The sequence below is a fragment of the Staurois parvus genome, unplaced genomic scaffold (genome assembly GCF_062004578.1).
Source record: "Staurois parvus isolate SC_StPar_1 unplaced genomic scaffold, SC_StPar_1.0 ptg000037l, whole genome shotgun sequence".
NCBI lineage: Eukaryota > Metazoa > Chordata > Amphibia > Anura > Ranidae > Staurois > Staurois parvus.
Genome location: NW_028317833.1, coordinates 561,582 through 586,517, shown reverse-complemented (window position 1 = coordinate 586,517; position 24,936 = coordinate 561,582). Strand labels below are relative to the sequence as shown.

At 45.8% G+C, this 24,936-nt stretch overlaps 1 protein-coding gene across 1 annotated transcript in view; it reads right to left on the bottom strand.

Moving 5' to 3' along the window:
• The window catches only part of LOC149470594 (uncharacterized), an 81,108-nt gene that overhangs the window by 49,073 nt on the left and 7,099 nt on the right, over window positions 1-24,936 (bottom strand). The window contains exon 2 of the mRNA XM_089662206.1: window positions 6,363-7,447. Coding sequence (XP_089518332.1) covers window positions 6,363-7,128 — 766 coding nt within the window. The 5' untranslated portion in view covers window positions 7,129-7,447. The remainder of the gene's footprint in view (window positions 1-6,362; window positions 7,448-24,936) is intronic.

The window sequence follows — 24,936 nt, the reverse complement described above, 5'->3', positions numbered from 1 at the left end:
CTATTATAAAAGAAGTCCAGGCAAGGTGATTGTCCTATCACATCCCCCGGAAGAAGCCACGTGACCCTGTGGCGCAACGCGTTGGGGAGGGGCTTTGACGTCACCACAGCAACCCAACTTCAGTAACAGCGGGTATAGACAGTGCGTGTAGACACACGGAGGAAGCCTGTCACATCCGCATTTAGCGGTTTTATCTATTACAAAGCGCATTGAAATGATTGACATGTGAGGTCATATAGAGGGCATTAAATACATCTTTTTATTAAAACGATAAGGCACCAAATATCTCTTCTTTCTTCCACTATACTAACGAGGAGAAAAATAGGGAGATGGAGCCACATCCAGCATCAGAAGGAAGCAGAGATCATCATGTCCATACAAGCACATTAGAAGTGACCAATCCAGGAAAACCCAGGGGAGGTCCAAAGGATCTCATCAATACAAACCTCTTAAAAGCTGTGTCAGCCCAGCAATAGGCTAACAAGAAGGTGAGCCCATAAAAGGGTCAATATTCAAGCAAGGATTTATTTCTACAGTTCCTTATATACAGCAATTACTATTGTGGACACGAATAGAATACTCCGCTATTATTCATACACTTTGGACACCATTTCATTTTTAGATTCTTTTTCATCTTTTAATTTTCAAAATTTTGTGATTATATTTCATTTATATTTTTTATTTTTATTTTTATTTATGTTTTATATATTTTTCTATTATTCATATTTATTATTCATTTCTTATTTAAAAACAAAAATTAACACATATATATCCAGAAAATCTTTTTGCTGTACTTTATAAGGATTTCTCTTATTTTTTCATATGTGAATTATTCATGATAAAATCCAGCCAGTGTTTATTAATAACAATCTAATATATAATTTATATAGATATACCTTATTGTAGGGGCGCGGCCCTATCTATTAACTTACATTTTATCATCCTACTATTCCTGATAGGAGTTTGCAGTCCCTGCTACTACAGGAAACATGCGGGCGATCATTTACACCTTTTACAGCAGGACAGTAAATATCAGAACACAATTCAAACATCAGACCAACAGCAGGAAGTCTGCTAACTGAATGTGTAATGCAATCTGTCATTAGCATTCCCAGAGTTCCCTCTGCAACATAGTTGTATCAGCTGTTGGTCCTGTCTGTAGATCTGTTATTTTCCCACCTTCTGTAACAGGGTGACAACCCTGATCATTCTGCAGGAACATTACACAGCAGCGTTGTCACCCTGTACAGGGAAGTCTTAGATAGATTATAAGTAAGACGCACAACAAGTAAAGCCCAACTTCAGCTAACGCTTCTACAGCAGTTACAGCAACAGGTTCTCTATAAGGTCCAACCCCCCATATGAATGACAACTGACAGTTGTGAGCACCCCCAGCAGTGTTATAGGATTTGCCCCAACCCCTCCAACTGCCATCTTTCCCAAAAGACTTGGCCTTCTACAGGAAGTACAAAAAAAAACAATCTACTGGGAGGGACAACAAAAAATAATACAATAGGAGACTCGGAAAAACAAAACCTGCTCTGCTAATGACAGATTTCATTATTAATGTCATTACTGATTTTGCCCATAGTTACACTTTGGTGCCAACGTTGTAATATTTCCAGGGAGAAGAAGTTTTCTTTACAAACTTTACACCAAAAAGAGATGTGTGCACTCAGAGTGATTATTGTGAACCCCAATCAGAGGAATGTCAGTCCCCCGGAAGAAGTGGTAGGAATATGACCGCACACTCAGCACTTTGTAAGTTCAGATCTCTGGCAGTTGTATTGTGTGATTAGTCTATGGAGAGGAGTAATAGCTGGAAAGAGAAAACATGGAACAAGGATTTCTGATCTTCACCTGATGGAATCCCATTTGGCAGAACCACATGGAACACAAGTGGCCAGCTGGGCTTACGTTTTACTGCTGAATACATCCCCTAAATCAGCAGTAACTCAGTATTGGAAGGCCTGCATCAGCTTGGGATGTTGTTTTCTCACTGAACAGAGACTTCTTTCTAGCTGGTGTCACAGCCGCAGACCTGCCTGAAAGGTTGTCACCCATGAGATGATCTCCTACAACCTCACAAACACCCCCTTTCCTCTCTATGATCACAATCTCATCACCTTCATAGTCTCCTCATTTTCAAACACTTATCCCTCCAATCAGCAATCACCTGCAGAAACCTTCACAACCTGAACCCTTCTCCTTTCCACTCTGCAACTGACCAACTCTATGACAGAATCTCTCCCCTGTCCTGCCCTGACCTGGCCACTGCTGTCTACAACAGTTCACTTTCATCCACATTAGACTCACTTGCTCCTCTAACATGAAGCATCAGGTCCCGACCATTACAACCTTGGCAGACTGACAACACCAGAGATCTTAAACGACATAGTCGTGTGCTGGAGCGAATGTGGCGTAAAACCAAATCTCACCAAGCATTCACCCGATATAAATCTGCTTTCTTAACATACAATTCCTCCCTCCATGCTGCCAGACAAGCCTACTTTGTCACTCTCATCAATACCTTGTCATCCAGTCCTCGTCGTCTCTTCTCTACTTCTAACTCTCTACTTTCTCCACCTCCACCCAGTACCTCACTCACTGCTCACGAGATTGCAAATCATTTCAAAAACAAGATTGATGCAATTCATAGGGACATCTCCACTGCACAGACATCCATCCCATTTAGCATACCTCATACTAAACCTCCCTCAACACTTTCCTCTTCTGACCTTGCTACTACCGAAGAGGTCACTAAGGTTTCTCAGAAGCCCGTCTCACTACCTGCCCCCTGGATCCTGTCCCCTCACAACTACTACGGTCACCCTCTTCTTCCATCCTATGCTCCCTCACTCACATCTTCAATCTCTCCCTCTCTACTGGTGCCTTCCACTCCCCTCTAAAGCATGCGCACATCACTCCCATACTTAACAAGCTCTCCCTGGACCCCACCAACCTGAACAACTTAAGACCCATCTCCCTGCTGCCATTTACCTCTAAACTATTAGAACTCTTAGTCTACAATCACCTGAGCTCCTCCCACCTCACCGACAACAACCTTCTCGACCCTTTACAGTCTGGCTTTCGCTCACTACTCTCCACTGACACTGCCCTACTAAAACCAATGGCCACTACTCCGTACTAATCCCAACCAATGGCCACTACTCCGAACTCCTCCCAACCAATGGCCACTACTCCATACTCATCCCGACCAATGGTCACTACTCCGTACTCATACCGACCAATGGCCACTACTCCGTACTCATCCCAACCAATGGCCACTACTCCGTACTCATCCCAACCAATGGCCACTACTCCGTACTCATCCCAACCAATGGCCATCTGTACTCATCCCAACCAATGATCACTACTCTGTACTCATCCAAACCAATGATCACTACTCCGTACTCCTTCCAACCAATGGTCACTACTCCGTACTCATCCCAACCAACGGCCACTACTCCGTACTCATTCCAACCAATGGTCACTACTCCGTACTCATCCCAACCAATGGTCACTACTCCTTACTCATCCCAACCAATGGCCACTACTCCGTACTCATCCCAACCAATGGCCACTACTCCGTACTCATCCCAACTAATGGCCACTACTCCGTACTCATCCCAACCAATGATCACTACTCTGTACTCATCCAAACCAATGATCACTACTCCGTACTCCTTCCAACCAATGGTCACTACTCCGTACTCATCCCAACCAACGGCCACTACTCCGTACTCATTCCAACCAATGGTCACTACTCCGTACTCATCCCAACCAATGGTCACTACTCCTTACTCATCCCAACCAATGGCCACTACTCCGTACTCATCCCAACCAATGGCCACTACTCCGTACTCATCCCAACTAATGGCCACTACTCCGTACTCATCCCAACCAATGGCCACTACTCCGTACTCATCCCAACCAATGGCCACTACTCCGTACTCATCCCAACCAATGGCCACTACTCCGTACTCATCCCAACCAACGGCCACTACTCCGTACTCATCCCAACCAACGGCCACTACTCCGTACTCATCCCAACCAACGGCCACTACTCCGTACTCATCCCAACCAACGGCCACTACTCCGTACTCATCCCAACCAACGGCCACTACTCCGTACTCATCCCAACCAACGGCCACTACTCCGTACTCATCCCAACCAACGGCCACTACTCCGTACTCATCCCAACCAACGGCCACTACTCCGTACTCATCCCAACCAACAGCCACTACTCCGTACTCATCCCAACCAACGTCCACTACTCCGTACTCATCCCAACCAATGGCCACTACTCAGTACTCTTACTACCTGACCACTCTGCAGCTTTTGATACGGTTGACCATCCCCTCATCCTCAAAAAACTCAACTCTTTTGGCCTCCAAGACTCTGCTCTCTCCTGGTTCTCCTCCTATCTATTGCAGCGCTCCATCAGCGTTACCTATAACTCTGCCTCCTCCTCTTCACTCCCTCTTTCTGTAGGGGTCCCTCAAGGTTCCGTCCTTGGACCCCTACTCTTCTCCATCTACACATCCTCCCTTTGTCACTTGATAAACTCCCATGGCTTTAAGTACCACCTCTATACTAATGACACACAAATCTATCTTTCTACCCCTTACCTCACCCCTTCAATCTCCTCCTCACCTCGCCCCTTCAGTCTCCTCTCGCATTACTAACCTACTAAGTGACATATCGGCATGGATGTCACTCCACTTCCTCAAACTCAATCTTTCCAAAACTGAGTTCTTAGTATTCCCTCCAGCCTGTGCCCTCTTCCCTGACTTCTCCATCAAGATACGGCCGTTTTTAACCTCGGAAACCACTAAGCAACTTATTCACTCCCTTGTTATATCTCGCCTATTGTAACTCCCTCCTCATTGGCCAACCACATTGCAGGCTATCCCCTCTTCAGTCTATCATGAATGCTGCTGCCAGACTCATCCACCTTACTAACCATTCTGTATCAGCCACCCCTCGATGCCAATCCCTCCACTGGCCTCCATTCAGTGTCCTCCACCCCCCTCTGCCAATCCCTCCAGTGGCTTCCATTCAGTGTCCTCAACTCCTCTCTGCCAATCCCTCCACTGGCTTCCCATTGCCCAACGGATAAAATTCAAAACATTAACAAAAACATATAAAGTCGTTAATAACTCTGCCCCAAATTACATCATCAATATTGTCTCCAAATATCACTCAAACTGTACTCTCGGCTCCTCGCACACCCTCCTGCTCTCTAGCTCCCTTGTCTCCTCCTCCCATGCTCATCTCCAGGACTTCTCCAGAGCTTCCCCCATCCTCTGGAATGCTTAACCCCTATTTATCAGACTATTGCCTACTCTGCTCACTTTTAGGCGATCTCTGAAATCCTCTCTCTTCAGGGAAGCCTATCCTGCCCTCAGCTAATAATGGAATCTTCTACTCTTCCAACCAATCCATCCCCCACAGTTACTACCTTTTGTACCACTAGCCCCTCCCTCATAGATTGTAAGCTCTGAGGAGCAGGGTCCTCTTATCCCTCTTGTATTAAACTGTATGGTTACTGTATTGTCTCCCATTATATTGTAAAGCACTGAGCAAACTGTTGGCGCCATAAATCCTGTATAAATATAATAATGAGAGGAGATGAAATGTGGAAAGAAGTCATTGATAATGGGAGAGGAGATGGAACATGTAATGGGAGGAGTGGACAAGGTGGGCTTAGCTGGAGACCTCAAGCCTGGCTGATCATGTATCAATAATCAGAAGAACCTGGAATGGACTCTCCCACTGAGGCTTCAGAGACTTGGTAAGATGACAATAGACCCCATCCTAGTCTCTGGTACTGAGGCAGTGTTGGTCATGTATTACCTCAGGATCCAGAAATGAAGAAAATGCTTGGAAACACAACTCAGTTGGTGAATCATGAAAATGCATTACATGTTTATTCAAAGCTCCATGATAAAGATGAGAATCATGATGGAAGCTGTTGTTATTGATGCTTTTCTTAAAAAAATTGTCAAAAGATAAAATATTCAAATCCCTTCTAGTTGTGTATTGATGGAGATAAGCACTTAACTCAGTTCATCCGATCATTACATTCCAGTTTGCTCAGATTTTAGTTTGTTTCTTTTAAGGTAACATTTTATCTTTTCCCTTCTTCTCTAGCTTGTGGGGTGACATTGGAGATGTGAAACTAACTTGTGACATTTTAAACTTCTTTAATATCTCTTTTCGTCCAGAATTTAATCTATGCAGAAATTTGTGAATCCTCCGGAGATAGATTAGACCGGCATTAACTGTAAAAGTTTTGTCACATTGAGAGCATTAAAATGGCTTCTCTCCACTGTGAATCCTAATGTGTGTGATAAGACTTGACTTCTCTGTAAAAGCTTTATCACATTCAGAACACTGATATGGCTTCTCTCCAGTGTGAATCCTCTGGTGTGTGATAAGATGTGACTTCTGTGTAAAAGCTTTATCACATTCAGAACACTGATATGGCTTCTCTCCAGTGTGAATCCTCTGGTGTCTGATAAGATTTGACTTCTCTGTAAAAGCTTTATCACATTCAGGACACTGATATGACTTCTCTCCAGTGTGAATCCTCTGGTGTGTGATAAGATTTGACTTCACTATAAAAGCTTTATCACATTCAGAACACTGATATGACTTCTCTCCAGTGTGAATCCTCTGGTGTGTGATAAGATGTGTCTTCTGTGTAAAAGCTTTATCACATTCAGAACACTGATATGGCGTCTCTCCAGTGTGACTCCTCTGGTGTGTGAGAAGACTTGACTGACGTGTAAAAGCTTTATCACATTCAGAACACTGATATGGCTTCTCTCCAATGTGAACAATCTGGTGTATGATAAGATGTGACTTCTGTGTAAAAGCTTTATCACATTCAGAACACTGATATGGCTTCTCTCCAGTGTGACTCCTCTGGTGTGTGTTAAGACTTGACTTCTGTGTAAAAGCTTTATCACATTCAGAACACTGATATGGCTTCTCTCCAGTGTGAACTCTTTGGTGTACTATAAGGTCTCTCTCGCTTGTAAAAGTTTTGCCACATTCAGAACAAGGATATGGCTTCCCTCCCTTGTGAACCTTCTGGTGTGTGATATATTTTCTCTCCATTGTAAAATCTCCAAACAAGAAGTAGTATGAAATTACTCCTCTTATGTATATGTGGTTTGGACTTTAGTGTAAAGTAATTGTCACTTCCAGAACACTGAAATTCCTTTTCTCCTGTTGTCCTCTGAGGCTGGATCAATGTGGAAGAAGATCCAAACCATGACTTTTAGAACACAGATATGACTTGTATCCCGTGTGAATCCTCCAGTGAACTGCAATAAAGACTTTCAGTCAATTAAGACATCCATATGTCTTGTTTTCCATGTGACTCAGCTGTATTCATGAAGACCAACATGACCGAAAACTTGGCTCATCAGTTCACCTGTACAAAAAAAAAAAAAATTAAATTTAAAATTCTATATAAAGGGCTACATAAAGTATTTTTCTATTTTTAATGTTCATTACTAAATATATTGTATGAATAGAAAGAATATGTACAGCATTATCTACAGTATTTTTTTAATCAAATAGATTTTATTAGGAATGTTTATAAGTGCGCACAGTATTCCCAACATTCAGCCCAGACAATGGAGTCATACATTCTCACGTATAGGCAGTTGTGGCACTGTTACAGATCATACAGAACAATAACTTGCTTTGTCTATGGTGTCACTTTTACCTTTTATAAATAAATGAACAGAGAAAAGAAGAAACAACCTAGAACAATTCAGCTGTACATGGCAAGTAACTCCCCCCAGTACATACATAGATAGCTGACACCGATCAATGGGGCCCGTGTCTCCAGGATCATACCCCAAGTATGGGTCTCCAATGCAGTTACCATTCAGTAGGATACAACTGGCCGTTCTCCTTCTATGGGGCTAAATGAGCTAAGATTTTAAAAGCCTATGAAGAATTAAGTAGGAGAGAGAGCAAGGAGTATCCAGCCAGTTCTGCCAGACATACATCTCCTGGGGGAATTACAATGTTGGAGAGTTCATTTTTCACATGTTAATGTGGAGATCACCTGCTCAATCCACTGGTGTCTGCTGGGAGTTTGAGATGATAGCCAAGATCGGGATATTTTTTGTGGTCAAGCAGCCTCACTATTGCTCTATGACTTGTAATAGGAGGAGGTGTAAATAATTCCTCCTCTATTGAGACCAAGAGGCACACCCGAGGAATGTTGAACACCAACATTATAATGCTGGTCATATCGTTCCACTTTTTTAATAATTGTGGACATCTCCAAAACATGTATCAAATCCCCGACATCACCGCTACAATTGGGGTCATAAGGGGAAATCCCTCCTGTCCTAGCTGAACAATTGAGCTGGAGTCCTGAAAGCTCTATGCAAAAGAAATGACTGAGTTTCTGTGAAGAGGACAGAGAGATGAGAGGTATGGAGGTCACAATCACCTCCCACCACTCTCTATTATTTTCTCTGTTTCCCATTTCTTTCTATAAGTCTTCGGTAAGAGTCAAAAGACTGGAATAAATAGATGAGAGATCATGCCTTTCCCACTGGTGCCATCTGAAGCCCATTAACAAGTGTGAGAGTGATGTGAAATCTGTATCTGATGGAAGTAACAACCGATGGATGGGATCTAATGTGTCTACTAAGTCCCACCTGGTAAGATGTTGAAGTTGGGCAGCTATAATATAAAGTCTAGCATTTGGTATTGCTAGGCCTCCTTGGTCTTCACCATACTGTAGAGTAGTGAGTTTGATTCTAGCTGACGGCTTCTTCTAAATGAGTTCCCCAAACTGGGAGTCTATACTGGAGAACCACTTACGAGGTGTCCACATGGGAGAATTGTGGAGTATATAGAGGAATTGTGGGGTCCATATCTTCTCTTGTTCATAGATTTTATTGGAAAGAGATAATAGTTTTACAAGGAGCTCATAACAATGTGATTGCAGGACTCACCAACAGTAAGTCAGAAGGGGTACAACCCTTAGAGGTAACGTACAGGTTGTAATTTGTACACTACAAATAATATCTTCATACATTAAAGTGGAGTTCCAGTGAAAATTAAAAAAAAATAAAAGTCAGCAGCTACAAAAACTGTAGCTGCTGACTTTTAAAAGACAGATACTTACCTGTCCCTCGATCTCGTGGTGTCCTCCCCGCAGCCCGTTTCACCGGCCGCCCTGTGTTTCCAGTGCCGGCATCTTCAGTGTGGGCACCCAGCTGTGACAGTTTGCGACTTCACATCCGGGTGCCCACTGAGCATGTGCGAGTATCTCTGTGCTTTGTGAATGGTCCTGTAGTCTTCTAGGACCTTTCATGTGTCCCAGAAGACTACAGGGAGGGAGGGAGGGGGGAGGACAACTTCCGCTTCTGATCACCTAGGTGATTGCAGCAGAAGTGGGAGCGGGTACCTGACAATTTCGGTTATCACCCCAAAAGGTGCCAGTGGGGTCCTTAACCACTTGCCTACCAGGCACTTATACCCCCTTCCTTACCAGGCCAATTTTCAGCGTTGTCGCACTTTAAATGACAATTGCGCGGTCATGCAACATTGCACGCATATTAAATTTTTATCATTTTTTTTTACACAAATAGAGCTTTCTTTTGGTGGTATTTACTCCCCGCTGGGTGTTTTATTTTTTGTGCCATAAACAAAAAAAGAGCAAAAAAACTTGAAAAAAAAAGTTTCTTTGTTTCTATTATAACATTTTGCAAACAGGTAATTTTTCTCCTTCACTGATGTGCGTTGATGAGGCTGCACTGATAGGCGGCACTAATGAGATGGCACTGATAGGTGACACTGATTAGCTGGCACTGATAGTAGGCACTGATAGGCAGCACTGCTGGGCACTGACTGGCGGCACTGCTGGGCACTGACTGGAAACACTGCTGGGTGTCACTGGTGGGCTCTGACTGGCAGCACTGCTGGGCACTGACTGGCAACACTGCTGGGCAAAGGTGGGTGGCACTGCTGGGCACTTGTGGGCAGAACTGGTGGGTAGCGCTGCTGGGCACCGATCCTCAGGGCACTGATCATCAGTGCCCTGATAATTGGTGCCAATCCCTACTCTGACAACTGCCGGCAGTACTTTCCTCATGCTCCGACAGCGTGAGGAAAGTGCAGTCAAGAACCGGCAATTACATTTCCCGGTGACCAGTATGTCATAGGACACAGCAATCACAGAGTTCGCCGGGGGCATGCAGGAGAGCGCGTTCTGGGAGGACGTCATATGACGGCCTACCAGAAATGGCCGGCTGCAGTGCAGCCGTCATTTGGCTACCTGCGTTCATCAACTAGTTAAAGCAGCACTTCCCCTTTTGGGTGGAGCTCTACTTTAACTTCAGCAAGAGATAACAGTGCTATAGTATCAAGGGAGGAGTGAATGTAGAGACTGAAACATGTTATATACTCTATAACATCATTTCTGGTACTCTCACAGTGGGAGTATAGATTTAGTACTTCAACCTGTATGCAGATACCAGTGGCAGACAAGTGGGTGACCTGTCCGCCTCACTGAAAATTCAAACTGATAGTGTAGGTTCCCCCAATTGGGAAAACCCCATAAGGGATAAAGAGCTAATGAGAGGAAAGGTGAAAAGGAAGAGAGCAATGGAGAGATAAGAGCAAGAGTAGTGAAGAAAGGGGTACAGATAAGGGGGGAGGAGAGGAAGTCCCCAGGGGGGGGAGGGTGTGTGCCTGTATAGAGTAGCAACTGAGTAGTGGGTTACCTAATGGACTCAGGACTACAAAGAGAGTAAGGTTTCATCAGAGTTTGAGGGTAGGAAATGGTCAACCCATGGTTGCCATAGTTGTTCATTTTTATGCACTCTGTCTAATAGGACGGCTTCTACTTTGACATGTATCGTGGCTCGAGTGACACTATTCTTAGTTTCAGTGGTATTGAGGTGGGGGGATTTCCAGGCCTTCGCTATGGTTTGCTAAGCCGTGGTGGTGACCTACAGGAGTAGCTTGAATTGCCAGTGTGTCACTTCTTGGGCCTTATGCAAGTAAAGGAATGGACGCTGGTCAACCGACCCCAGTCCAGTGTTGAGGAATGGCCTCAGCTGCCATTCTAGCCACGCCCTCTGATGCATTTCACCCCGCCCACTAGGGCTTGGTCACACTGCATCCATCCCTTTACTTGTATTGGCTGACACTGGAATTGCTCTGACTCATGCTCCCCTCTTCTCACTTGCCGGTGGGGTGATCCCTTTCCTTCCATCCATAGCTTGGAGACACACCATAAGGTATACTTCTTGGGGCTTGTTATTAAATGAGGCAGTGGCCGGATGGATATATATACTGTAACTTCTTCATAAAGAACTGTAGGCATATGGAATATTTTGCACCAATACATTTGAACAACTGGGCAGGTCCACCAAATGTGGATACCTGCTTCATAGCAGCCACATAAACAAGTCAGGGATTAGGGATGGATTTAGCGATCCGGGCAGGGACCAGGTACCAGTGCATGAGAGTGCTGTGGTTAGTCTCCATAGCAACTATATTTTGGGAGAAGGATTTTGCAGCAGACCATATGTCTGCCCAATCGTTTTCAAATGAAGATTTAAATCCCATTCCCACTTGCATGTATATGGTAAGGATGTGTAAGGTGGTGGAGCTGGTAACTGTGCATATAAGGTGGAAATCAAAAGTCTGGCATGGGGGGTCACATTTACATATGTGTCCAAACCTAGTCATGTCTGGGAGAGAGGTGTTCATGTGTAAGTGGGAGCAATACAAGTGTTTGATCTGAAGATATCTAAAAATTTCAGATGCAGAGATTTTGTTGGAGTCACATAGGGTTTGGAAGGGTATAAAGGAGTCTGGTGTTGAACTAGACTAGCTCTAGGACAAGCATGAAAAGAAGATGGAGGCATCCATGCCGGATAAAAGCCTGGATTGAGGAGGTATGCCATGAGTGGGTTATGGGGTGACTGAAAGGTGTATCAGAACTTTAGACTGTCCCAGATAGATAGGTAGTGTTGATTAATTGGGTGTTGGAGTGAGCGATAGTCTCTTGGGTGTAGCCATAGTAAATTGGCAACTCATGAGGAGTTACAATCTACTGACTCTATAGTGACCCATAGGAGGGGGTCACTTTTACTGTGTGATATTTAGGGAGTTGAGCAAGATGTGCACTCAATGGGGGATTGCAAGGGGGTGGCAGTGCCCAGTATGGGAAATAGCAAGGAGAGGGCCCAAAATAATTGTAGTCCAGCCCCAGGGGCAAAGTTAAAGTCTCTACAGCAGTTTGTAATCCAAACAGGGAGGAGGAGAGGGAGTACAAAAACAGTTCAGGGAAAACAGGGGAGCATGCACTCACAGATCCGACAGGGCGCCCGGGTCCACAGGGGAGCAAGGTAGTATGACATCAAGTACTTGCCCTGAAACAGGAGTATGCGTGGCATAGTCCGTGATAATAATCCCCCCGAGTCCTGGATGCCTGCAGAGGGCAGCTGGTGTAGTTCTCCCCCTATCCTTGGGGCTTGCAGTGGGCAGCTTGTGTAGTGCTCCCCCTTACCCTTGGGGCTTGCAGAGTGGCAGCTTGTGGAGGTCTCCGCCTTCTTTGGGGCTTGCGGTGGGCAGTTGGCGCGGTTCTCCCCCTTAGCTTGGGGCTTGCAGTGGGCAACTTGTGTGGTTCTCCACCTTATCCTTGGGGCTTGCAGAGTGGCAGCTTGTGGAGGTTTCCCCCTTCTCTGGGGCTTGCGATGAGCAGCTGGAGTGGTTCTCCCCCTTAGCTTTGGGGTGTGCAGAGCGGCAGCTTGTGGAGGCTCCCCTTATCCTTGGGGGGTCTATGCAGAGTGGCCACGAGGGTCCCGCCTCATCTGGGATCCCTCAGTGGCTTGGCAGTGAAATGGATGACCAGGAAGAGCCCAGCATCAATCTCTTAAACCAATGCAGGACGCTTCCCGGTCATCCTGGCAATGGTGGGCGGTGAGCCTTGTTGCTCGGCAATGAGGCACGCCCCCCTGGACACGGGTCGTGCTCTCGTGATCACGGCCTTTGTCCGGTGGCATCCGCAAGCACAGGAACTCCCCGTGCATGCGGTGCGGATGCCGGGACCTGCCGGCGTCATTCTGACATCGCGGTCCAGAACCTCTCCGCAGAGAGGTGTGAACCTCGCTATTTTTTCCCCTAAGGCCTCGCAGAATGGGGAGAAGATAGTGGCGAAGGTGAGAGGAGCCGCACCTCTTGTCCTGCATGGCTTGGCTTCAAAGAGCCGAGGCAGGACGAGAGGCAGCAGGGGGGGGGGAAGGTCATCATGACAGGGGGGAAAGGTCATCATGACAGGGGGGAAACAACTACTGAAATGGGAGCCGAGCTTTATTAATTAAATTTCAATGTGCTAAGTGAATTGAGGGAAACTGGCTAATGAAATTGGGACCAGAATGCACTTTATTTGAGGGGCTGAAATGTACTATATTTGGAAGGGAGATATAACAGATTTGGGCACCCGGGCAGCACCTATATTGTGACATTATATATATATATGTAGGACCCAATAAAGGTATAATATTTTGGGCAGAATTGTCATTTTTTACAACTGTGATACAACCATCCATGAGAGGGGTAGTCTGGACCAGGATGTCATAAGATTAGTAAGGTGTGTTAACATAGGAGGGTAGTTAGCAGAATATAGAATATTGAGGTCTGCCATCAGCTTGGGTCCTTGTCACGGTGTGCCAGGCTTGCTCTTCTCCCTCGCTGCAGCTTCCCCACCTCTCCCCCCTCTCATCCTGTGACAGGTGGGAATCAGTGTCACGTGCGCCCGGCTCACTCTCTTTCCACACGCAGCACACAGCCGTAAAGCAGGATGAGGGGAGGGGACCACTGTGACCCCCCCCTCACCAGGAAATCCTGGCGGGGGGCCACTGGGAGGTCTCTGCGTGCCCTCGGCAGGCGCAGGGCTTCCCGCGCTTGGCACTGCACCAGAGACAAAAGCCGCGCTCCCTGCGCGTGGCTGGAGTGAGGGGGGACGTGTCTCGTTACCCCGGCAACGTGGTGCTGGGCCGGCCATTGCAACAAGGAAGTGTCGCGCGCAGCTTTTAAAAAGGCCAGCGTGAGACCAGGCTTGCTCTCTCTCTCCCTTCCTCCTAATGCCGTCCGGCCGTTCTCCCTTGGCCCACCACCACTGCTGTGGTAGGAGGTCCAGGTGGGGACCGGGCCTCCGCAGGCATCCCCGCTGAGTGCTCTGCATGAGCCCCCCTGTTCTAAGGTCAGACCCCGTGGCCATGCTACCCCCGCTGCTGTTCCTGGCCACTGTGAGGGCCACTGCTGCTGATTGCTGGGCCCCTGGAGGAGCTGGCCACTGTGAGGGCCCCTGCTGCTGATCGCTGGGCCCCTGGAGGAGCTGGCCACTGTGAGGGCCCCTGCCTGCTGATCGCTGGGCCCCTGGAGGAGCTGGCCACTGTGAGGGCCCCTGCTGCTGATCGCTAGCCTTCCTGCTGATCGCTGCTTTCCCTTGAGAAGATGGCCGCTGTGAGGGCCGCCGTCCATTGCTGAGGGTCCGTGGAAGCTGCCTGCTGTCGAGCGCAGACTACCCATGTCCTGAACGGTCCCTGTTGCGTGCACAGACTACCCGTGTCCTGAACTGTCCCTGTTGTGCGCACCAACCCCCTCCGTGTCCTGAACGGTCCCTGTTGTGCGCACTGACCTTCCCCATGTCCTGAACTGTCCCTGTTGTGTGCACTGATGACCCTAGAAAGCTGGGTGGGAGCTGTGCAAGGCCAAACTCCACAGCTAGAGTCCCGTTGAGTCCCCGTGCCCCCGATGTCCCTAGAAAGCTGGGTGGGAGCTGTGCTTAGCAAGACTCCACAGCTAGAGTCCCGTTGAGTCCCCGTGAACCCACTTACTGTGGGTGTTCCTACGAGCCGCATGTCGCGGAGTGCCATGAACTGTTCTGATTGTCTTTCAGAGTTCAATAAAGTTTTGTGTGTTCCCCATCTTCTTCATGTGTTCTGTCCTGCCTACGCTTCCGTTACAGTCCTAAATCAGGAATATATTGACTGAACCAAGAGAAGGGTGGAGGACATTGTAGATCTGACACAGTTAAGGAGGGTAGAGAGATATTAAGAGCTGTAGACTTTTTGGGATTCACAACCAGGTCCGAAATCACTGCAAATTGGTCCGGGCATTGGAGAAGGTTGGGTGCTGAGATCAAAGGAGAAGACATGAAGAGGAGATTGTCATCAGAGAAAAAGCATAACTTATGATGATGACCGCCAAGTTCTAATCCTTTAATATTTGTGTTAGTTCTTCTCAGCTGTGCTAAAGGTTCATTCGCTAGAAAAGGAGGGGGGGGGGCAAGGGGCAGCCTTGCCTCATTCCCCTTTGTATGGAAAAAAAGTCTGACTTGTAACCCACGTACCTCAAGTAAGCCCTTGGGGGGGGTGTAAAGGGGTGATATCCATTGGAGTCAAAGGCTTTTTTTATGTCTAAGGAAAGGAAACAGCCGGGTATGCGGCGTATGCAAGCTGCATGTTCTAGCAAAATCACTCTGTGGTCTCGGCTTGGCAGAGGGGGGTTAAAACCCATCTGATCCTTGTGTATCAAGGTGCCTATGATGGAGTTCAGCCATGCAGATAGGATTTTTCTAGGATTTTAACATCCAAGTTAAGAAGGGAGATTGGTGTGTAATGAAGCCATGTGGTGTGATCTGATTGGGGTTCAGGTAGCATAGAAATGACTGCTGTTAGGGAGTCTGAGCAGAAAGAATAACCTTTGAGTAAGGCATTAAATGCATTAACCAATAAAGGTGGAAGGAGGTTAGTAAATATTTGGAATATAGGGCTGTAAGCTGTCTGGGCCAGGCCGCTTATTAGACTTTAGGGACTTGATGGAGTTCGGGACCTCAAGTTCTGTAATAGGTGTTTCCAGGGAAGAACATTGAGAAGCTGAGAGTGTTGGTAGAGATAGGCTTGAGAAAAGTTCAGTGGCCTGCGATTCATCATAGGAGCCGGTCTCAGAGTATAATTCTGCTAGATGTTTGTGGAAGACCTGTAATATTTTATTAGGATGGCTGGTGTGTGAAGTTTTTGTAATCTTTAAATGGACAAGTCTGTGTGTGGTCTGAGGTTCACAGTCCCAGGGCTAGAAAAGTGTCAGGTTTGTTTGCGTTCATATAATGTTCATGCCTGGATTGGTGTAGAACTTTTTCATCTGATTCTGTCAAGAAAACATCTATTTCTAGCCTGGTCTTGTCCAGGACAATCTATGAGAAGGTGAGGGGTCTGATTGGAAGGCTTTGTTGGCCTGGTGAAATGAGGTTTCTAAGCGGTGATGGATTGCTCGCTGTCCTTTCTTGAGATGTGAGGCTTGGCTGATACAGGCTCCTCTAATTACAGACTTATGGGCTTCCCAAAAGGTCAGGAGAGAGATGTCATCAGTTGTGTTATGTGTCAGGTATTCTTTGATGGCTAGTTCAATGTCCAGTCTGTGGGATGGGTGGGCCATTTAGACTCCATGTAGTGCTAGTTTGTTGGGGTACTAAGGAGGAGAGGGTCAAGAGGACAGCTTTGTGACCAGTCCAGAGGTAAGGTATGATGGTTCAGGATAGGAGGGCTGGGGACATACCTCTAGTCAGAAATATATTGTCAATGTGGGAGAAAGTTTTATGTGGATATGAGTAGTATGTATAGTGTCTTCTAGCTGGGTTAGCTTCTTGCCATGTGTCTATGAGAGAGTGTTGTTGGAGTTGTTGCTGGAAGGAGGATGTGGATGGATAAGAGGTTATGGGGGATTTGTCTAAAAAGGGATAAACTAGCTGATTGGAATTGCCACATAGTAAAAGTGTACCTAATTTATGGGAATCTATTACTTGTAGCAAATGGGAGTTAGGATTGGGATTGGGGCATAGTATGAAGCTATAGTGATCTCTGAGTCAAGGAGGTGACCCACTAGAAAATATAATGGCTCTCTGGGTCCCAGATCCCTGCCTTGGGTGTAAATGGAGTAGAGCAGTGGAAAGCTTTGAGTACACCTGTGTGTTTAGTTGCGGCAGAAGCCATATAAACCTGTGGGTAGGAAGAGCTGAGATATTTCGGCATATGGCTGGCAGTGAAATGAGTCTCCTGCAGGCACACCACATGTGCTTTGGCAGAGGCAAAGGATTTGAAGGCCTTAACATTTTTATTCCCCGAACATTCAGGGTAAGTATATTTATTGGAGCCATGATAAAGGACAGATGCAAAGCTGATTGTAGGTGTTGCATCATGGTGACATCATCACTCCTGGGACAGGAATAAGAGAAAGAAAGGAGAGAAGTGGGGGAAGCAAGGTTAGTAAAGAGAGAGAAATGTCTAACAAAACAGGTCATGAGGCCAAAAGGCCATGATGTGAAAACAGGTAGGTTGTCCATCTGTCTATGTCACTGGGATATAAATGGATGGAAAAAAACAGTCCTGAGCAGGCCCAACTCAGGGCTACCAAGGAAAATGTGGGGGAGCAGTGAACATCTTCAGAGGCCAAAAAACAAGATATTAAACATCCGTTTTATAGGAGTCAGGCCAAGGATAGACTATTGGGAATACGATGTCAGCCTGCAGATATAAGCAGTTGGTAAGTGTATGCATTGTTCAAAGAGGCTATGCTTGGCTGGGTATCATGGGCATTAAACAGCATTAGACCACAGCTGGATGAAAGGGTGATCCGTTTGTTATTTTGTTGTCCAGCTATTAGTAGAAGGTTTAGCTAACAGCATTGAGCTGTTAGTTGCAAAAATTGTAGAATTATACTAAATATATTTTTTTTTGTTTACAAACGTTTTTATTTTTTAAGAAATAGACTTCAAAATGGCATTATAGCTTCAAATAGAATATACAAGAGAAACAAGGAACAACTGCAGTATTCATTTCAAAGGTGAAATTATGTAGAATAAAGGGAAAAAGAGAGAAAAGAAATTTAGTACATGAGCAATATAGGTAGAGAGGGAGGCAGAGTTATAAAACGACCAACAAAGTAACTCAATCAATCAAAGCATAAATGGTCCTTATTGATCTAGTAAATGCCTGTGAGTTCTCCAAAGTTCCCATTTTCTGTCAAATAAATGCATCTTATCCAATAGAGTATAATGAATTCTCTCCATGAGCATCACCGCATCAACTCTGCAGAACTGTGGTCAATGGTACTGTGAGGGATTTCCAATGGAGGGCAATAGCCCATAGGGTGGATATACAAATGCTATGGATTAGCCTCATAACCTCAGTCTGAACTCCTGAGATAGGGGCTCCCAGTAGGCAGGACTGCATAGACAGATGCACCGGAACACCTGCCACTGCAGAGGCAACTTCAGAAATTTTGTGCCACACCAATGAGAGGCTTGGGCAGGCCCAAAATATATGCACTAGAGTACCAGCAAGGCCACAGCCCCGGAAACAAAGGTGGGACGTCCCTGGATACATGGCGTGTAGTCTAGATGGGGTATGATACCAACTGGTTATTACTTGGAGGGCCGTCTCACAGACAGAAAGATCTAGAGCTCTTACACACATTATCCACCATGGAATCCCAATCCTCATCAGAAAAAGTGACATCACTATCAGCCTCCCATTTCTGTCTATAAAGAGGGGGTGAGGGAAAGAAAGTAACCAAAAATTGGCGATACAAATCTGAAATAAGACTCCTGCCCCTAGGAGAGTCACGGCTAATATATTCAAAAAATGAAATCGGAGATGAAGGCGTAAGACCAAAATGTGAATTAAACAAATGTCTAATCTGTCGATGATAATATTCACGAAGCAGAATATCAAAAAGTATGTGTAGCATCTCAAAAGTGATACAAGATCCTCCTCTCTGAAAGTCAGATGACCTAATAAAGGACCTATCATACCACCAACGGAATACCTGTGAAGATGAGAATGCTGTAATAAAATTTGGGTCACCAAAAAATGATGAACCTGGTGAGAGAGAGGAGACAAGATTCAATTTAAGTTTATAACGGGACCAAAACATCAATGATTGGGCAACAATGGAATTATAGAGCAATAACGAGCGGGGGGGGGGGGGAATTTTGGACCATAATACACATGGTAAATAGAACGGATGTATAGACTGAGATTCAAATCTGATCCATGGGACCTGGGAAGTAATAGTTACCCATTGTGATAGCTGTGCGAAACGGGCTGACAGGTAGTAAAGCCAGAAATTGGGGAGACCTAGGCCTCCCACCCATTGTGACCGGTAGAGGACCGATGAAGTAAAACGAGGGCGTTTGTTACGCCAAATAAAATTATTAATAATCTTGTGAAAGTGATCTAAGAACGTTTTTGAGACAGGGATTGGGAGTGATCTAAATAAAGTAATCTAGGCAAGACATTCATTGTTACTGCCGTGACTCTGCCAAGAATGAGATAGGGGATCCATGCCAGATCTTCAATAGAGGTGAGAGGCGTGACACACATGGTGGCCAATTAGCAGCAAATAATTTTGAGTATCTGGGGGTGAGGTTTATACCTAGGTATGAAATCTGATCTGTGGCCCAACGAAATGGAAAAGAATTGCGGAGAGATGCACCCAGGGAATCAGGAACATTAATAGGCAGAACTACTGATTTAGTAAAATTTACAGTAAGACCTGATACTGTTACAAAGTCATTCAATAATGAGCAGAAGTCAGGCAATGACACCAACAGTTTAGTAAGGAAAAGCAGAACATCATCTGCATACATACAAATTGTGAAATGTGAACCAATAATGGGGAACCAGAAATGTCTGAGTGTGATTATTGCAATTGCCAAGGGTTCCAAAACAAGCCCCAATAATAAGGGAGAAAGAGGACAACCCTGACGGGTACCTCCGCCTAGTGTACAAAATACAGAATTGCAGCCTGGAAGTCTTATTCTTGTTTTGGGGGGAGTCATACAAAGCATGTACACCAGACAGAAATTCATCACTAAAGCCCATCTACTGCAGTAATGAAAACAAGTATGGCCAGAGGACACCATCAAAGGCCTTGTTAATGTCCCGGCTCAGCAACAAAACTTCTTTAGAATGCAAATTGGTGTCCTGAATAACATTTAATGTGAGAGGAATATTGTCCGTGATAAGTCTGCCTGGGATAAATCCCGATTCCTCCGGTGAGACCAAAGAGGAGATAATAGGGGCCAACCTATCTGCCAGAATGTGGCTAAATATTTTCAGATCATTGATCATCACTGAGATTGGTCTATAGTTTTGAGGTAAATGATGGTCTTTCAGGGGTTTAGGTAATAGAGACAGGTTAGCCAAGAGTATCTCCTCAGGAAACCTACCGCCCTGCAAAACATCATTGAATAATGACATCAAAGAGGGAGCCAATGTAGGAGCAAAATGTTTATAATAACTGGCCGTGAACCCATCAGGGCCGGTGCTGTGGAAGTTCTTAGTGTGCTAATCGCACAGGATATTTCCTTCAAAGTGCATGGGGCATTGAGGGAGGATATCTGAGAGGGTGAGAGAACAGGGAGGGGTATAGAATCAAGCCATGAGCCATTTGAGGAAGCAGAAGTTGGTTGCGGGGGAGCTAATAGGGTGGAATAAAACATTTTCAAAAATACCCAGGACTTCACGAGGAAGAGAGGAGATACTGCCGGATTTAGTACATAACTTGTAGATATGTGGGGGTCGTATTGAATGGTTTAATTTCTGTGCCAACATAGTAGACGCTGAATTACTATGTAATAAAAAGGAGGCCTTCGACCAGCGTAGAGCTTTTCCATTTTTCTGGGAAAGTAAAGTATTCAGTTCTAGACACTTTTGCGATATCATGGTTTGTTACGGAGAGATGGATTGCCATCATGAGCCCTATAATGTGATTCTAATTCTCGGGTAAGTTTCTGAATTTGTTTCCACCGCTCTCTATTTCTAGAAGAAGCCATAGAAATAAGGTGACCTCGCAGGACCGCCTTATGGGCTACCCACAAGGTGGCCGGGGAGATATCAGGAGTTGTGTTTGACTGAAAGTATTCTTGAATGGAAGTAACTACTTCATGGCGGGTGTTAGTATCCGTAAGCATAGAGTCGTTAAGTCTCCAGGAGTAGGGAGTAGGGGCTAGACCTATAAAAGTGATAGACAGCGCGATAATATTATGATCTGACCGGGGGCTTAAATGAATGCAAGCTTTCCTAGAGTTAGCCAGCAGAATGGGGGAGCAATAGATATAATCTAGTCTAGCATAAGAGTCATGTGGGTGGGAGTAAAATGAATAATCTCTAGCTCCTACATTATGTGCCCTCCAGGAGTCTACCAGTTGAAGGGTGTCTAATTTTTTGGTAAGGGATTTTGGGAAGGCCTGGGAGGATGGTGAGGACGAGCTTCGGTCTAAAAGGGGGTTAGCTCATGAAGGAAACTTACAAGTTACAGTTTTTGAAACTCGCTCCCCCCCTCCCTTATTTTTTCTGTATCCTATATAATCTTAGTAATGTCTAATAAACTTTGAACATCTCTGAACATAAGCTGCCGTTATTTCCGTGTTCAAGGGGTGTTCCCAGAATTCTGCTGATAAACCAGGAATCTCTCCACAGACCGGGGGTCTCTGAGGGGATAAGAAAATCATCCTTTCACTTATCTGTCTCTATTCATCCCTCTCTAACCCTACACGTCAGAGATCAGAGGATTCAGCTCCCTTCTTTTCTTTCCCCCCCCTCCACCTCCCCTTCTTAAGCCCTCTGCTGTATTCCTTTGGTTTTGTCTCTCTTATGTCCCTTTCTACATTTGTACGATGTATTGTGGAGATATATAGATTTTGATGTAAACCCCGGTCTCCTCACTCCACCACCCATTGGAAATCAGAACATAGCAATGCTATAGGTACATCATCTGCAATGTCTATCTGGTCATTAATGTCATCTTCTCTACCCTGTTTGTAACACTGTGCAAACGACTTAACGGTTTTCCTTATTTTATTGACACAAAACCCAATAAATATTTCTTTAAAAAAAAAGAAGAAGACCTTTGACTCTTTGGGGCACCCAGGCCTACTCCTTAAACTATTGGTAAGTGGACCAGGAGGGAAAACGTTCAATGGCATCAAAAGTTCCTATACTGAGAACAGCTGCAGAATAAAAGGTGAATGGGAAAAGAACAGAGCACCTCTGACAGGACCGTGGAGTCACACAGGGCTGCAATCGAAGTCCAACCCTCTTCAACATTTCCATCAGGGAACTGGCTGTAGCTCTAGAATCCTTCCCAGCACATGGACTGACTCTATGTGACACAGAGGTGATGTTCCTGCTGTATGCGGATGGCATCCTACAGAAAGAGGCCTACAAGACAGCCTGGAAGTGCTGGAGAAACACAGTGGGACATGAGCGCTACATATCAACTCAAAGAAAAAAAATCATGGTGTTCCAAAGAAATAACACACAAGAAATAAAGAGCCCTTCCTCCACATTAAACAACTACATTATTGATGAATCTGAAGCCTTGTACATACAGGCCAAAATTCAGCCCAAATCGGCAGGTTCAGCAGAAACCAGATGACTTTTGGCCCATGTGTACAGCTGTCTGTTTAACAAGAGCTTATCTCATGACCGGCTTCTGTTGAATGGGCATGCTGGAAAACCAACATCTGACATCCAATCAGCACTTACAGCCAATGGCTGCAAGCACTGGTCAGTGTGTTCTGGCGTGGGAAAGCTACCCTGTTAGAACACAAAGGCATAGCGGGGGAGATCACCACACTAATATCGCTTGAGTTAGAATGGTGATCTTTCAGTTTTTTGTTGTTCATCCCTAGTGGGGTAAAAAAAAAACAAACTGCCAGTGTGTACCTGGAATACCAACTACAAATACCTTGGCCTAGAAATTAACCAATGGGAAGTTTTAAGCTAGCCCTAGAGACTCTAAAATACAAGGCCCATGGAGCCTTCTATGCCATCAAGAGACAACTGTAGCACCCCAAATCACTGAGAATCACTAAGAATCTGGCTTACATCTTTGATAGCGTCATCACCCCAATCCTTCTTTATGGCAGTGAAGTTGGGGGCCCTGTTGCCTACCCAGAACAATGGGACTCCAGTCCAACAGAAATATTTTATCTGGAATTCTGCAAGCACCTTTTCCATGTCCATAGGAGCACCACCAACAGTGCTTGCCAGTCTGAGCTGGGTAGATTTCCCTTACTTCTCACAGTCCAGAAGAAGACACCACAACTAACAATGAGGCCTAAGAAAATCTCAAATAAAAAACATAATGAAGGATTCCAAAGAAAAATATGTCAGAGAATAAAGGAATGAAACAACAAACTCCAAGAACCTAACTACTTACCAGTCACTACAGAGACTACAAACTGTCCCCATACTTGAAGGTGCTACAAGACACCAAAGACACACAAACCCTGAGCCTGTACAGACTGAGTGCCTACAGCCTAGAAATCCAATCAGGATGATACAGACAGACCTACAAGTCCAAGGAGAGTAGACTGCGCCAGCAATGTGACCAGGGGGTGCTGGAGGATGAGGACCTGCTCCGGGACCCCAAGTACTCATCAGTGAGGGACACTCACTTCAGAGACTCTCCGCTCTCATCCCGGACTTCACTTCTACAGATAAAAGAGGAAACTCCAAATTCTATTGAGAGAAGAGGTGCCAATGGTGAAAATAGCTGCACAACATGTGACACCATGCTACAGACTGAGAGGGACATGAAAAAATGGTCTTTAAAATCCTTACATGGACTCATTGCCTATGTTCTTTAGATTATCTCTTACCCTCCCAAATTACCCTAGAGTTCTCCTCCTTCCCATCTAAACCCATACAACTGGGGTCGGTAACCTGTCATCAATCGCGATCTACCGATTATCCGTAGGCAGGTGACACCACCACCACCGCTCTCATCCTCATGTAATCATGGAGAGCAGAAGGCAGCACAGCTCAGGACAGATGGTAGGAGTGGGAGCTGGCCAAGCAAACTTTATAAGTCAACTGGCAGATAATTGGTTGTTAGGACACACGGAGGTCCTAGCAACCAATCACCTTCTTGTTAATATGAAAAGTTAACTCTGGCAGCTCCTGCCCTTTGTCCTGAACTGTACTGCCCTCCACTCTCTCTTCTATGTACTTAAGAAGGAGGTGTTGTGAAATGGGCAGAGGCCACTGGTATGGGGGGAGGGAGAGGGAGGCAGAGGACACAGGTATGGGGGGCAGGGGACACAGGTATGGGGGGAAGGTAGGAGCAGAGGACACTGTTATGGGGGAAGGGAGGGGAGGCATAACACACTGGTGTGGGGGGGCAGAGGACACGGATATGGGGGTGAAGGGAGGGGTAAAGCAGAATACACTGAAATGGGGGAGAGGGAGACAGAGGACACTGCTATAGGGGAAGGGGGGCAGAATACACTGCTATGGGGGGAGGGAGGAGGCAGAGGAAACTAGTATGGGGGGAAGGGAGGGGAGGCATAGCACACTGCTATGGGGATAAGGGGGCAGAGGACACTGCTTCTGGGGGGGGGGGGGGGGAGGGCAGAGGTCACAGGTATTGAGAAAAGGGAGGGGTAAGGCAGAGTATACTGGTATGGGAATGAAGGGAGGGGGAGCAGAGGACACTGTTATGGGGAGGGGATGGGAAGGGAGGGCAGAGGATACTGTTATGGGGGGGAAGTAATGGACACTACTCTGGGGGGTAGTGGAGGGGGATGAGGACACTGCAATGAGAGGAAGGAGGAGTAGAGGACACTGGTATGATGGAAAGGAGGGGCAGAAGACACTGGTATGGGGGGATGTGAAGGGTGGTAGAGGACACTGCTATGGGCAGGGCCAGCACCACCATAAGGCTGCTTAGGGTGCCAGGGGGGGGGGGGTAAAATACAAATCCCCATCCACTTTCTGGGATGAAAGTCAGCTTTTCCTCCTCTCCCTCCCACCTCCATTCAGCTACTTCAGGAGGAAAATCCAAGGGATTGGTTTCAATAAATGCCTC